This window comes from Sebastes fasciatus, chromosome 10, assembly GCF_043250625.1.
Source record: "Sebastes fasciatus isolate fSebFas1 chromosome 10, fSebFas1.pri, whole genome shotgun sequence".
NCBI lineage: Eukaryota > Metazoa > Chordata > Actinopteri > Perciformes > Sebastidae > Sebastes > Sebastes fasciatus.
The window spans coordinates 25,392,080-25,407,028 of NC_133804.1; the positions used below are offsets into that span (position 1 = coordinate 25,392,080).

The window sequence follows — 14,949 nt, forward strand, 5'->3', positions numbered from 1 at the left end:
AATGGATTTATTATTGGAAATCAATTAACAACACAAAACAATTACAAATATTTTCCAGAAACCCTCACAGGTACTGCATTTAGCACAACATATATGTTCAAATCATAGCATGTAAAGGGGAGACTCGTGGGTACCCATAGAACCCATTTTCATTCACATATCTTGAGGTCAGAGGTCAATGGACCCCTTTGAAAATGGCCATGACAGTTTTTCCTCACCAAAATTTAGAGTCAATTTGGAGCGATATTTATCCTCCTTCCCGACAAGCTACTATAACATGGTTGATACCAATGGATTCCTTTGGTTTTGTAGTTTTATATGATTCCAGTATCTACACTGTAGTTTGAAAACTGAGCCCGCTACAACCTCCAAAAGATCAATTGCGTCAATGCGTTAAAGAAATTAGTGGCATTAAAAAATTTTTGCGTTAACGCATTATTATCCCATTAACTTTTGAATTCAGTCACATGAAACCTTTAATTGTCAGGTTTCTTTCTCCCAAAAAGCAGCTGTGTAGCATTTTCTAACTGCACTTCCCTTTTCAAGACACTCCACAGCACCTCTTCAGTCTGTCAAAACCACAGTCGTTTATATTTAAACATCCGTCAAATGGAGACTACAAATGAACAAACCACCAGTGTGTGCAGCTCAGGTGTTTAAAGTAGCCACTTTGATGTCTGCCACACTTGTAATTGTGTCCATTTTACTCCTCTTACCCTTCCCTCTGGTAGCTGCGCTGCATGGCTCTAGGTAAATCTTTTGAAAAGCAATGTGGGTCAAAGGAGCCTTGTGCTCCTGGGAAGCTGTAGCCTTTGACCAGCGCTGCCAAGAGGAATGGTTGTAAAAAAGGAGCTTTTCGCAGCTGCTACGAGGAAGGAAAATATTATGTGCATAACAAATAAAGTCTCCCCGTACCTGAGGACTGATTTAATATATAAAGTATTTAAATAATTGAAAGGGTAAGCAACCTGCGGTGGTTTTCAGAAACATGAATCCAGTTGCTGTTCTTAGGTCAGTTTCCTGCTGATCCAGTAGGATATCCCATCTGCACAGGGGTCACCTTGGTTAGCTTTGTCAGCGCCCTCTTGCCCAACAGGGGAGGTCTCATTTGATTAATTTGAATATACTTGAGTATTTTGAGTTCAAAGCGTCTAAATAACGCCTCAAAAATAGTGATATTTTTGCCATATTTTCATATTATTTACATATTTTTACATGTTTTTACATTCACTTGGTGCGCCGTGCCAGCATGAGAGAAATCAATGCTTAGAGAGTGAAGTGCGTAGTCAACAAACCATGTTGTGCTGTTTTATGGGATAATATTGTCAGTATACGCTCTGAATTTGAATTTGAATATGCCCTTTAAAGCTATTGGATTTTGCTTTTGGATTTTCAAACCTCTTGGTGGTGCCGTTTATTCTACTCAAGGCCAAGCTGTACCACTCCACCTCTCCCTAGGTGTTTGAATGACACAAGCTAGTCAGTAATACTTAACATCCAGATGGAGAAGCTCTTTTCATGGGTTCCTCAAGGGCTGCTTTTAGCTCTCATCCCCCTTTTTATCCTAGACACATATGGGAATGTTGGCAGATTTCATACACCATCAGCTACAAATGCTCAGAGAAAAGAAGAGAAGCGAGCATTTCTCGAATAGTCAGAAATTAAAATAGTAGTCGATTGCAGGTGGCGTTTATTGGCTTTTCAACTAAATCCAAAGGTGTTTTTTTGCATTCATGCATACATTCATTGCCTCCTTTGAATTTGAGGTACACATACGCACACATACAAAGTCAAGATTATGGATAATGACGTTTTTTGTCGTACCGCAACCCAAACCACAGGCTTGTTTTGCTGCTCTGACAGGGAACCTTTTTTATTTACACTATGGCTGTCAAAGTTAACGCGCTAATAATGCATTAACGCAAATTTGTTTTAACACGACTAATTTATTTTTCAGTTTAAAGGAAGGAGATAAGATACTGGCATCATGTGAAACTAAAAAAACCTAAGGATTCCGTTGGTACCAACCATGTCATACTAGCTTGTCAGGAAGGAGGGTAAATAACGTTCCAAACTTAGGCTACATTTTGGCAAGGAAAAACTGGCATGGCCATTTTCAAAGGGATCCCTTGACCTCTGACCTCAAGATATGTGAATGAAAATGGGTTCTATGGGTACCCACGAGTCTCCCCTTTACAGACATGCCCACTTTATGATAATCACACGCAGTTTGGGGCAAGTCATGGTCAAGTCAGCACACTGACACACCGACAGCTGTTGTTGCTTGTTGGGCTGCAGTTTGCCATGTCATGATTTGAACATATTTTTATGCTAAATGCAGTACCTGTGAGGGTTTCTGGACATTATTTGTCATTGTTTTGTGTTGTTAATTGATTTCCAATAAAAAATATATACATATATTTGCAAAAAGCAAGCATATTTGTCCACTCCCATGTTGATAAGAGTATTAAATACTTGGCAAATCTCCCTTTAAGGTACATTTTGAAGAGATAAAATAGTGCAATTAATTTGGGATTAATCACGATAAACTATGGACAATCATCTGGTAAATCGTGATTAAATATTTTAATCTATTGACAGCCCTAATTTACACACATCTATAACCTAAAAATGTTAAGAAACTTTTGCATACTTTCACCTCACATCAACATAACTGCATAATATATTACAGCGAAATAGCTTCATCAATGTGATAAATCACTTAATAAACGAAGGCAGTTGTGGGTTAACAGTGCCTCAACATAAGGGCGCCTGAATGTAATTATGGATTGGGTCTTTAATGAGTTTTTATGTTGGTGTATTAAATGTTCCCACAGAATGTAATTTCAGAGTAATTAATAGCTCGGCGGGATGTACAGTTTCCTTTTCCCTCCATGTGAGTTTTAAATATAAAGGTTCAGATTCACTTAGATTCTGTTGTCAGGGCAATCTGCATGTCCTTAACCTCAGTAGCTAGGACTGCAGAGTTTTGCCGTATTGACAAAAGATGAATGTGAAAGAAGACAAGAGATTTATGCAAATTAATTTTGGGCGTGAACCAGCCCTCAAAAAGAGCATTGCACAAGCAAATCACACTCTTATCAGCAGTTGAAAGTACCAAACCATGGCTGCCACCCTCGTGCCCTGAAGCGCCCTTTATAATTGGAGTGTTTTCTGATCTCATTTGAAATTCTAGGATGGATATTCCTCACCCTGGCTTACTTGACTTGCTAGAGAGTGCACATGAAGGGGGCACAGGGAGCAATTGTCCGTGCCCTTTTAGTCTTGGGTGCCCTTTCAAAATGGCAAATCAAGACTTATTTTTCTTCTTGCATTGCCCATTTATAATTTGTACAAAGATAGAATGCCTGAAATTACACCTTTCAGCAAAAAAGGTGAGAGAAGACAGTAGCACCATGGACTCTGCTCCAGCCATGTCTGCCTTAACCTTTGTGTCTAAAGTTAACGTGACAATAACGTGATTACGTAAATTCATTTTAATGCCACTAATTTCGTTAACGCATCAACGCAATCGATCTTTTGGATGTTGTATTGGGGAACATTTTAAAGTTATAGTGAAGATATTGGTATCATATGAAACTAGAAAACATAATGAATCCATTGGTACCAACCAAGTCATACTAGCTTGCGAAGGATAGTAAATAACGCTCCAAACGTGTGCTAAATGTATAGATATATGAATTAAAATGGGTTCTGTGGGTACCCACGAGTCTCCCCTTTACAGACATGTCCACTTTATGATAATCACATGCAGTTTTGGGCAAGTCATAGTCAAGTCAGCACACTGATTATTGATTTCCAATAACAAATGCATTAATATATTTGCATAAAGCAGCATATTTGCCCACTTCCATGTTGATAAGAGTATTAAATACTTGACAAATCTCCCTTTAAGGTACATTTTGAACTGATAAAAAATGTATGATTAGTTTGTGATTAACTATGGACAGTCATGTGATTAATTGTGATTACATATTTTAATCGATTGACAGCCCTGAAAAGAAATTCAATGTCATAGTTTTTGAAAAGATTTCCCTTTTTGTCCCTCCACAGAATTATAGTCAGAGTTTGTTATGCAGTTTTGTAAATCTTTTGGAAAAGATTTGTATTTTAATTGTAAAATAAGTTTGAGAACAGGTGACCCCTGCTCACTCTTATACTTTGAGAATAAGAGTGGAGCAAATGAAGTCCTCGTCTAGACCACAATAGGTACAGTATAATGAATGTGCAAATCTTTGAAAATACTCTAATATTCTCTTAAAGAGGAACAGTGGCTGTTTACAGGACCCACACAAAAGGTGTGACTATGGTACATAATGTCTGTGCTACAATAATAGGTCCTGTGTAATTACTCGAATTAGTCTAAAATGCAATGCAGTAGTAAAACCTTGGGTAAATCGGTTTTCTATCTGACTAACCAGCCAATGCTCCATTGGCTCTGTACTGTAAATTAAGGTTCGATTTGAAACAGGCAGAAGCTGCATTCTCAATAAACATTACAGCTGCTTATCCCATCAATGATGTGTATCAGTTCATTTAGCTCAGGGTCTGCTGAAAGCTCCTGAACACCCCCGTCGTCCTCTTTCACTGTGGTTGAATAGTTAAAGCGTCAAAGCATGCAACTCCAACACCACACACAAATCTCTCAAAGGCCACCTGCATTACCCCAATTCAAAGCAAGCAAGAAGTACTAAAGAGTCGAGCACATTTTTTGAATTTCAATAAAAAAAATTTCCTGGGGAATCTGCATAGCATTTTAAAGAATCACTTATCAAAAGAAGCGGATCAACAATAAATTGCTACATAAAATACTTAAAAGACAGAAAGAGGAAAAACACAACATTGTGCACGAGATCAAATAATTCCGTGTACGAAAGACATGCCACAGTTATTTGTTGCTTGTTGTGTTTCTAGGGTACACTAAGGATATGCCATCACAGGTGACTCCTAAATTTTGGGGCAAGTCATCGGGGAAGGGAAGTGCAGTGATCCGACAGACGAGGCATGATGTATAAAGCCGTCCCTTGTGATCAGCGTTGTGACAGCTGATCTAGTGTGATGGATGTTTCACTGCCAGGGCCATGCGGAGGGGGATGAGTAGGACCACGCTGTAGCAGGCTGATGATACAATCTGCACAGTGTTTGGGGCCTTTTCACCATTTATTGTGACAAAACTTCAGTTTGGCTACAATAAACTGACAGCTAATCCTGTGTGTGTTTCATCAATTTACACATTCAACTCAGAGTTTAGATTGAGCACTTAACCTTGACTCATTACAGAGATTATATCCAAACTTTTCAATCTACACAGTAGATCAAGTAAGTACACAAAGTAAATATACTCAAGTACTGTTCTTAAGTACATTTTGAGATACTTATTAGGGTTGTACTGAGTGTGATTTTTGTAACTATTGAAGCTTCTATTGAGGTTTTTCCTTGAAGCTTTGAATGTCATTTTATGATGACATCGCCCTTAAAAGAAAGAAATCCTTGAAAAAAATCTTAATTTTGAATAAAGTGATTCATTGGATTAAATGAGTTAGTCTTTTTTTTTATTAAATCAACTTTCTCTAATGAATATAACTGGTCAATGCATGCCTCCCACTGTGTGCAGTTAGCGAGAGAGCAAACAGTTTTTTGACTGCAGTGAAAATGTTTTTGAAATGCTAAACACCAACAAATATGGATTGAAGCAGAATATTTTGTTAAAAAAAAACATGTTGGGAATTTTGGAAATTATTACATCTATCTTTTTTTCAATTCATTTTGACTTTTGAACCAGGGTTGGGCAATATGTTAACATTTTCCAACCAGCCACCATCAGCCCAACAACCGCCGATTGCTGATATAATTGCACTGGGAGATCAGCTGTTCTAGAGGCAGAGCAAACACACTTCATTCAAACTTGACAAAAACAAAATAAAACTCACCAAATCCATTTTGGATAGTCTTTCCAACTATCACCAACTCTTGTTTGATGCGAGTCAGATGTGAAAATATCCCAACTCTACACGTTGTTATCTCCCGCTGTCTCTCTCTCTCTCTGCCCACTGAGCAGCGGCTGAGCGGCTATCGTTCTTTGAAGGTAGATAATTAAATTAGCAAAATAAATTGACAAACATCACCCAAAGAGTCAGCCTAAAAATACAACCGGTGATGTACTCAGCCAATCGCCAATAGCTGATATATTCGTCCAATCGGCCAACCCTATTTAGGACTCTATGACGCTCTGAAGTTATTGGAAAGGTTTGGATCCCACAATTTGGAAACAATTCTACGCAGCCACCACTGGAATCTTATTCTACAAATAATGCTAATCACTACAGAGCCTGTTTGTAACCAGTACTCACAACATCTTCACTTCTTTGCTCCATGTGTGTGTGGAGAGACTAAGCCCTGCACCCGATGGTGCGCCACTGCAGAATGAATATATGGGAAACACTGATTAGTGTAGCCTAACCTTTATCTGCAACTTTGCAGAAATACCCTGTTTAAACAGAATGAATAGACATTCTGGTTTAACATGGTTTAATCTTTAATTACCCTCTTTTACCTGCCTTACCCTGATTATAATTAATTTCCTCATTATGTTGATCAAAAAGAAAATGTAATACGGCCGGCATTGCTGTATTTTTCAATCACACTTGAAAGTACTGTCCTCTGTCTTTGACTGAACATCAATGCATTCTCATTGAAGGTCATCAAGCAAGAAGGTCTGTCCAAGGACGTCTCTGAGTGCACTTTATTCGACCTGCTGAAGTACAACGACGTCAACGACGACGAGCACCTGACAAAAGAGGAGTTTTACACAGCTTTGGGTAAGTCCAATGTTTTATTAGTGAAATGTTTTGTGCCATTAAAAAAAAAGTTTTTTTAAGTTTGAAAAAGCTAAACACCATCCCTGAAAAATGAAGGTCTAGGCTGCATCTGCTATTTCGGTGCCCACATTTTCCATTTACATCATGTCAGAGAACATGGATAAGATGTGGCAGAGCTGAAATTCACATTTGCATAGTCTCAGTGAATATGTTTAATATCTCCTTCTGATGTGTTTATTTCATGTGTTGAAGTTCATTGTTCTCATTATCTTGTCTATAAACATTTTGACAGATGTGTCCACATCATTTTCCACTAGTTAAGTATAATTCACTTTGACAGCAATGCAATAATCAGGATTCAGCTGCAACAGAAAGGGCAACTTGAAACCATGGAAATAGTAGAAATTTCTTCTTCATTTTAATCCTTTAAATTGATACTCATGCTTCTCTTCGTACTACTTTCCCATAAAAGAAAAATGTAGTCTAGTTAAGTTTTGATTGTGTTTTGGGGTATTACGGAGTTCAAATGATGATAAACTAGTAGTGTTTGATATCTCGCCAAAGGATTACTTACTTTGAACTCCAGATTGTTGCCAACCTTATTGTGGGTCTTCAAATGTTTGGTTCTCTTGTGTAGATGGATCAGGGCGTTCAACATGGAGTTGTTGCCAAAGGAAGCAGGTCATGACTAATGCGAAACAGTAGTTTAAACCACCAACCCCCTCTCAGTACAATATGACTGCCACGTCTGAGTCACACCAACACATGTGGACCAGATTCCTCCTTTTGTTTCCTCCTCATGCTCTCTTTTCACGGTTCCTTTCTGTCTGACATTTTCAGTCAGCTCAATATCCACTGACAGAATATCCTCTGACATTTGGCTGGCTTGACACATTTAGCAGTGGGGGAGAATTCATAATCAACCTTCATCTCATCAGTCCTTTTGTATTTAAAGCTTTTCTTAGAGCAGAAAAAGTCACGAGAGAAAGTGAAGGAGTCTCATCTTGTCTGGTATTCTCCTCATCATACGTGAATGTGTGGGAGCAAACCCCTTCTGGCAAATCCTGAAAATAAAGTAACCCCAGCCAATCTGGGGGGAGCTGCGTTTCCTTGAAGAGTTGAGTTCCTCTAACTCCCTACGACTTCCTCTTCAGTTTTCACATCTTTTTTTGCACGCTTGCAGCTTAACTCCTCACGAGGAAATGGGATATTTAATGATAGTAAATCTCCCCCTCTGTGGCGGAGTTTCTTTCAACCTGCCTTACTCCTCTCTTTTACTTCTTCTTTCCATTTCCATAAAGTATTATTTAAAAAGTAGCCGATTCAATCAAATAGTCATGTGCTCGATAGTCGTTTCTGTGTCTTTGTCAACAACTCGGCTCGACTCAAGCATTTCATGCACACTACTGGAGCACTCGAAGCCATTCCACCTCTGTTCACCCAATACTGAATTTATATGAGCGTTTTACATACTTGGAGGTCATCGTAGCTCTCAGCTGGTGTCTTCTTCACTTTATTCATCGTTCAACCTACTTCACTCTGCTATATGCTTCAGTGCTTCAAAGATAGGCCCTCAGTAAGCCTGTGAGGCAGCTGAGAAAGAGAGGCTGATAAAAAAGGTCACTAATTCCCCTTCTCTAGAGACTAACAACTGTATTGAACTTTTCAATTCCGCCTGATTTTCAATATTCATTCACTATTCATCAACCAAGATAACCCAGTCATGGTGCAAAGGAGCTGAAACCTTAAAAACACAGAGACCCTGGATTTGTCAAAACATTATCGCCAGTTGTCCCTCAGAATAAAGTGGGTAGATCGTAGATCAAGGGCTGTCAAGCAAACCATAGAACTGAGCAGAACTTGTGTGAAAGTTGCATTGAGTTGCGGACCCTGGTGTTGCTTCTCAGTAGATTCAGTAGTACTTGCAGCACATTATGGGGAGCCATTAAATTCAATGTATATATCTTTATTTGCTACCATCAAGGAGATCAGAGTTTAAGTAAGTTGAAGGACTTTTTACCATGAGCGTACACACCATACTGGGGTTTAGCATCTAGCTCAGCAATCTAGATGCTCACCAACATGGGATTTAAACCATAGACTGTATATAAGAAGTGGAGTCACTGACGTTACCCATTGGATTGTGGACTGCCGTTTTGAAACCTTTTGTTCGGCATTTTGGCCATCGCCGTCTTGGTTTCTGGCCAAAACAAGGTAGCCACGCCGTAAAGCATCCCCTGCTTTATGGTCTATTTGACTCTAAATGGGACCATAATTTACTAAATGAGCATAACGCTGAATTTAAGAACACTTGAAACTAGCGATTTAGACCATAAACTCATGTTTACAATGTTTACTGAGGTAATAAATCAAGTGAGAAGTAGGCTCATTTTCTCATAGACTTCTATACAATCAGACTTCTTTTTGCAACCAGAGGAGTCGCCCCCTGCTGGCTATTAGAAAGAATGCAAGTTTAAGGCACTTCAGCATTGGTTTCACTTTTCAGACCCAGAGGTCGCCCCCACTGTCTGTTACACTCCTAAGTAGATATGTAAAGTATGGACAGATGGACATGGAGGATCATCCCGTATCCAAATGTACAGTACATATATTGGTGTTGTCCTTAAGCATGCAAGTTTGAGGCACTTCTGCAATTGCTTATTTTTTTCCGACCCGTAGGTTGCCCACTGATTATCACCAGATCACAGTGCTGCAATATGTACCCTGCCCTGATACCCATAATCATCTAACATCATCTATAAGATTCACACTAGGAGATAAATGCTAATTGGGAAAGCATTGCTTTTTATTATGTTATTGGATCGACTAAAAAGCACCAGTCAATCAGATTTACTGAGCGTGGCCAATCTATTTTATTACTGTTATTATGGTGTTGTTGCACATACTGGAATAAAACAGCGATATAATACAACACACAGTTAGAGCTACATTTTTTTCTGCTTTTCTTTTTTTTATTATGAGAGGCTTGGTGCACAGCTGTTCACATCGCCTTCACGTCTTCAATGATGACTTGAGTCATAGCCGTGAACGTGTTGTAAGTTGAGCCAGGAGACCAGTCGAGCAGTGGAGCAACATGGACAGAAACTCGTGGACTGATTTGGCTTCTTAGGCCATGGTCACAGTGCCTGTGGCAAAAATGCATTGCAAAGTTATAGTTTTCAGTTCATTGCCGGTATAATCTGTGAGTGGCAGCCATAAAAATCTACGCAAATACCTTAAGCGCTGTCGTAAACTGAGCAACGTCATAAAGTAAATCAGTTGATCCAGTGTGTCCAGAATTACGGCGCGGCTTGGAAACGAACAGCAGTACATTCAGAATGACTCCCCATGAAAACGGCACCTGTCTGACTACTCCGCTAATAAGGACCCTTTGCACACCTTTGTGGAATATTCAAAGCGTGGCAACATTGTTTGTCAGGACAGAAGATAAGACTTTAATGTCCATGAATTATTCATTCCTCTTTTGCATAGACTAGAAGGGGGTAGAGAATCAATTTGCCTCAGCTAGCAGTGAGGCAACTGTCTGGCAGAAGTGATGTCTTTTAATTAGATGATGTTACAGATATGAATGATGTCTGCCACGCTACTGATAGTCGGCCCCTTGTCATCGTTGAATAATTCGGTGAATGATGGCCTGGTGCATCATGGGTAAACAGATAAGGAGTCATCTATCATAAAGTGTCATTAACTTTTGGTCAGAGAGTGTCACGATACATCAGATTGACTGTCAGACATCAACTTTATGCAGTGCACAGAAAGTATACTACAGTACCACAGTATAACAGGCACAGCAGTGACCTTGAACATACTTCACTCAAACATATACAAAAGTTTTGTAATCAATAATTTGTAATTTAGTACACTTAATAAAGCAGTTCCCCTATGTAGTCTACAAACACCAGTATGAGCTTTGGTATATAAAGTGCAGTAGTTGCTCTGTGCCTCAGTTCAGTTAGTATAGCTGCAATATCATTTTTGCATTTCAATAAGTAGAAGCTACTCTGTGCTGTATGTGACAGGAATAGTCATCATGGTTGTGCCTTTATATGCATGAATGCTGCATCCAATACTTTCCTCAATTTCACAACACAACCTAATATGTATTGTATATCATACGAATGAAACCCTAACTCTATTATAAGTTATACATACTTCCCTTTATTCCATCCAACTCACATCCTGACCAGTGTTGGGCAATATTGTAATGTTATTACTTTCCCCAGTGATGAGTTGAGTAAGGGATTACAATCTCTAAAACAGTAATTATATTACAGTTATTAATCCAAGTAATGCTGTGTTACCAGAATGTGATTTGTTTTTTGTGCTTGGTAGGCCAGGTCAGTATGCACTTTGGCTGAACTTTGGTGAACTTTCAGGCAAATATCGCCTTGGGTGCATGTGTGACTGAGCCCTGGGAGAGAGGAAGAGACAGGCCCGGTTCTACGAGGGCGCAAAAGCATATACATTGCACCCTCAGTTTAATATTTCGCACCCTCAGTTGAAATTTGAATAATGAATGCCAAGCGCCAGGTGGTAGGTCTTTTAGGCGCACAGACTGTGTGGGACTCTCCGTGCTACCAAGTAATAAGTAAGGTGATAATATTATTTTTTAAAGGAGTAATAAATAAAAAGTAATTTATTACACTTCCTGAGTAGCTTGCCCGACACTGGTCCTGACTAAAGACCTGTTTGTCGTCTGAACTTGTCGCATGTTTAAAAATAAATACAACCTCACATTTTGTCCATCACGCTTACACACCGACCTCGAACTCGGAGCCACCATCAGTGCAAACGTGATCATCCAAAATGGTATGATAACCATAACTTCGTCTCCCCGCACAAAATACTTTATGATAAAGAAATAAAAGATTACGTAGATGCAAAGATAGATTGTGGCAGGTGATTGCAGAACAGTTTGGAATCAGGGATGGTCGCAAAACAAAGGATGTAGGAAAGATTAGACAATAGTGATTGTGCTCTAGGCAGCTAAAGAATAGCTTTGTGCTAATGTCATCATTCATTAGCCCCTTGTGGAACTAGCGCTTTCTATTGCAAACCATTCAGTTTTGTCCCGTATTGCGAATTTTCGTAACAAATAGAATAATTAAATGCATTGAACTGCAAGGTTTCTGTGTGTAACGATTTTTTATCGGATGACGGATTAAAAAAACATATACGAAAAATACGGACTTGGTGTGCAAACCTTAATACATACAACAAACCACAAAAGAGACAAAATATAACATTTCTAAACAAACTAGTTATCAGATTATCAGTTGCAAATTCTGAAACCATAAAAAAGAAGAAACATACTGTACATGTTAGCGATGAAACAGAGGTGTAGCAGTAGTTCAGAGAGCATGCAAGAAAAAGTCATACAGGTGCACTCAAAAAACATATTTTAATGTGTTTCATGTGCTCTGTTTTTTTTATGGAGCTGTGCAAAAACATGGTAGTTGAAACCACTTTTGTGCAGTCAGTGCTGCGAGCCAGGTCTGCCATCTGCAGCAGACCAGTCAAAATCTGTGATCACTGCAACATAAACTCAGGAAAAGGTCATGCTTGCAATTTGCCTGAAGTAATATCTCAACCTGACTGTAAAAATGGAACCTGGAACGTTTCTACTCCTGATGTTTGAGTTACTAGTGAGTATATAAGATTTCAGCCACCATATCCAGGCACTGTAAGCAATGAAGAGAGTCTACAAGTTCACAGCAGAGGGTTTTAAAAGCTGCTCCACGCGAGGCAGACTGTGACCGCGTCCTTGTGCCAATGTCCTTTTTAAGCCCTTTGAAGTTGGCTGGACAATCAGAGTGCTTTGCTTGTGCATCACGCAGATTAAATGTTATTAGTTTGGGTACACCTACTAAATGCATTTTCTAAGCCTCTAGACTCCCTGCTTCAGAGACAACAATGGAAATGAATGTGCAAGTGTTTGGAAAGAATCCTCTGTCTGAATGCTCCCTCAGGCTAGTTTGTTGGCTTGAATCTCATCCCCAACAAAACCTCTTCGTAGGTCTGTGCACACACAGCAAGCTTTTGTTTAACCCACGTGAAAATGCCTCATCCCATTGACTAACTTCATTAAGATTAAGACAGCATTAACATTTGCTGTCCTACTTGATGTACTGCACTTTTATGACTACAGTTCTCGCCCTCATCTATGCAAAGATTATTTATTCATTACGTCATTCAGCTGATTCACAGTAATAACCTTAACTGTCCTATCAAGTAGAGTGGTAATGCTTTTTGTTGTGCTGCTCTGTGGGACATATATCACCCTTGCTTGTTGTTTCTTGGGTGCTAAGATATTGATCTGAACCCCTGACACCTCCTGACAGAACACACAGCTAGGAGATACAGCTTTTTGATTTCTGCTGAGGCTAGAAGCCTTGGAGTGCCTGTTAGGTTCCTGAGGGGGTGGTGGGAAACTCTGATGGACTGTAATATGATCCATCAAATTTTATGTGGTGAGTTGAAGGTGAGGACAGCCAAGGTTTTTTAAGGACACCAGTTTATGTACTGTACGTTTGGATCTGGGATGATCCTCCATGTCCATCTGTCCAAACTCAACATATCTCCTACGAGTGTAACAGTCAGTGGACAACTTCCAGGTCTGAAAAGTGAAGCCAATGCGGAAGTGCTTTAAACTTGCAATCTTTCTAATGGCACGAAGGGGGCGACTCCTCTGGTTGCAAAAAGAAGTCTGATTTTATAGAAGTCTATAGCCGGATTCACCCCAATTTCCCGGGACTGTTAGTCCCTGGTCCTTGCGATCTCTCTCTCTCTTTTTCACTCTGTCTTTTTTTTTATGAGTTGGGAAGCCAACAGCAGTCTAACTTTACTTTCAATGTTATCAAACAAAGCAAAAGGTTCTCCACTCGTCCTAAAATGGTCATAAATTGATATTAGAGTACTTTATGTTTAGAGCTTATGAATAAAGCAGTACACAAGTTGAAGCCGTTGAAGCAGCAACGCTGTCAGTATGTTTGACCAATCAGCGATGGCCATCCCTGCAAACTCTACCCCAAAAGTTCCAGTACTTTCAGAAAGTACTACCCCCGACCAGGGCCTTTTTGCCCCCCGAAAACCATTAACTATATTGTAAACCCATATTAAACGCAACCCAAAGTGCGTTGGGAGTGTGATGACGTAGCTTTGAGAGTGAAAAGACGTACACCGAGCCATGGGAGGGGACGTGGATTCATTCATTCAAAGCCTTTCGCTCCTTTGTGGAGCATAGGCCGTTGACCACAGTCCGCCAGAGTCTTTTGTCCTGGGCTTTCCTCTCCAGTTGTTTCCATGTCAGCCCGCTCTGTGTGATGTCCGTGTCAAGGTCCCTGCGCCAGGTGTTCTTGGGCCGGCCTCTCCTTCTTTTGCCTTGTGGGTTCCATCTAAGGGCCTGCCTGGTGATGCTGGTACCGGGTTTCCGGAGTGTATGGCCAATCCATCCCCATCTCCTTCTCCTGATCTCTTCTTCAACAGGTTTTTGACCTGTTCTTTGCCAAAGATCATTGTTACTGATGGTATCCGGCCAGTGGATGTTTAAGATGCGCCTCAGGCAGTTGTTTATGAATGTTTGTACTTTTGTTGTTGTGGTCTTTGTTGTCCTCCACGTCTCTGAACCATAGAGGAGTATTGGTTTAATGTTGGAGTTGAAGAGTCTGAGCTTTGTCCGCCGGCTGATTTCTTTGGAGCTCCAGATGTTCTTTAGTTGTATGAATGAAGCCCTTGCCTTGCCGATTCTGGCTCTGACATCTGCATCCGTTCCGCCCTGTTTATTGATGACACTACCGAGGTATGTAAAGGCTTCTACTTCTTCCAGTGCTGTTCCCTCCAAGGTCACTGAGTCTTCACTGGTTGTGTTGACCTTGAGGACTTTACTTTTTCCTTTATGGATGTTGAGGCCTATTTGTGATGATGTGTCTGCCAGTATTGTTGTCTTTTCTTGCATCTGTTGTCGGCTGTGAGACAGCAAAGCCAGGTCATCAGCAAAGTCTAAGTCGTCTAGCTGTGTTGTGAGTGTCCACTGGATCCCGTTTCTCCTCTGTGCTGTTGTGGTCTTCATTATCCAATCGATAACCGTGAG

General features: G+C 40.0%; 1 protein-coding gene across 4 annotated transcripts in view; it reads left to right on the top strand.

Moving 5' to 3' along the window:
- The window catches only part of fstl5 (follistatin-like 5), a 213,050-nt gene that overhangs the window by 110,895 nt on the left and 87,206 nt on the right, over positions 1–14,949 (top strand). For all 4 annotated transcript variants that reach the window (XM_074649147.1, XM_074649144.1, XM_074649146.1 and 1 more), the window contains exon 6: positions 6,719–6,839. In XM_074649147.1, coding sequence (XP_074505248.1) covers positions 6,719–6,839 — 121 coding nt within the window. The remainder of the gene's footprint in view (positions 1–6,718; positions 6,840–14,949) is intronic.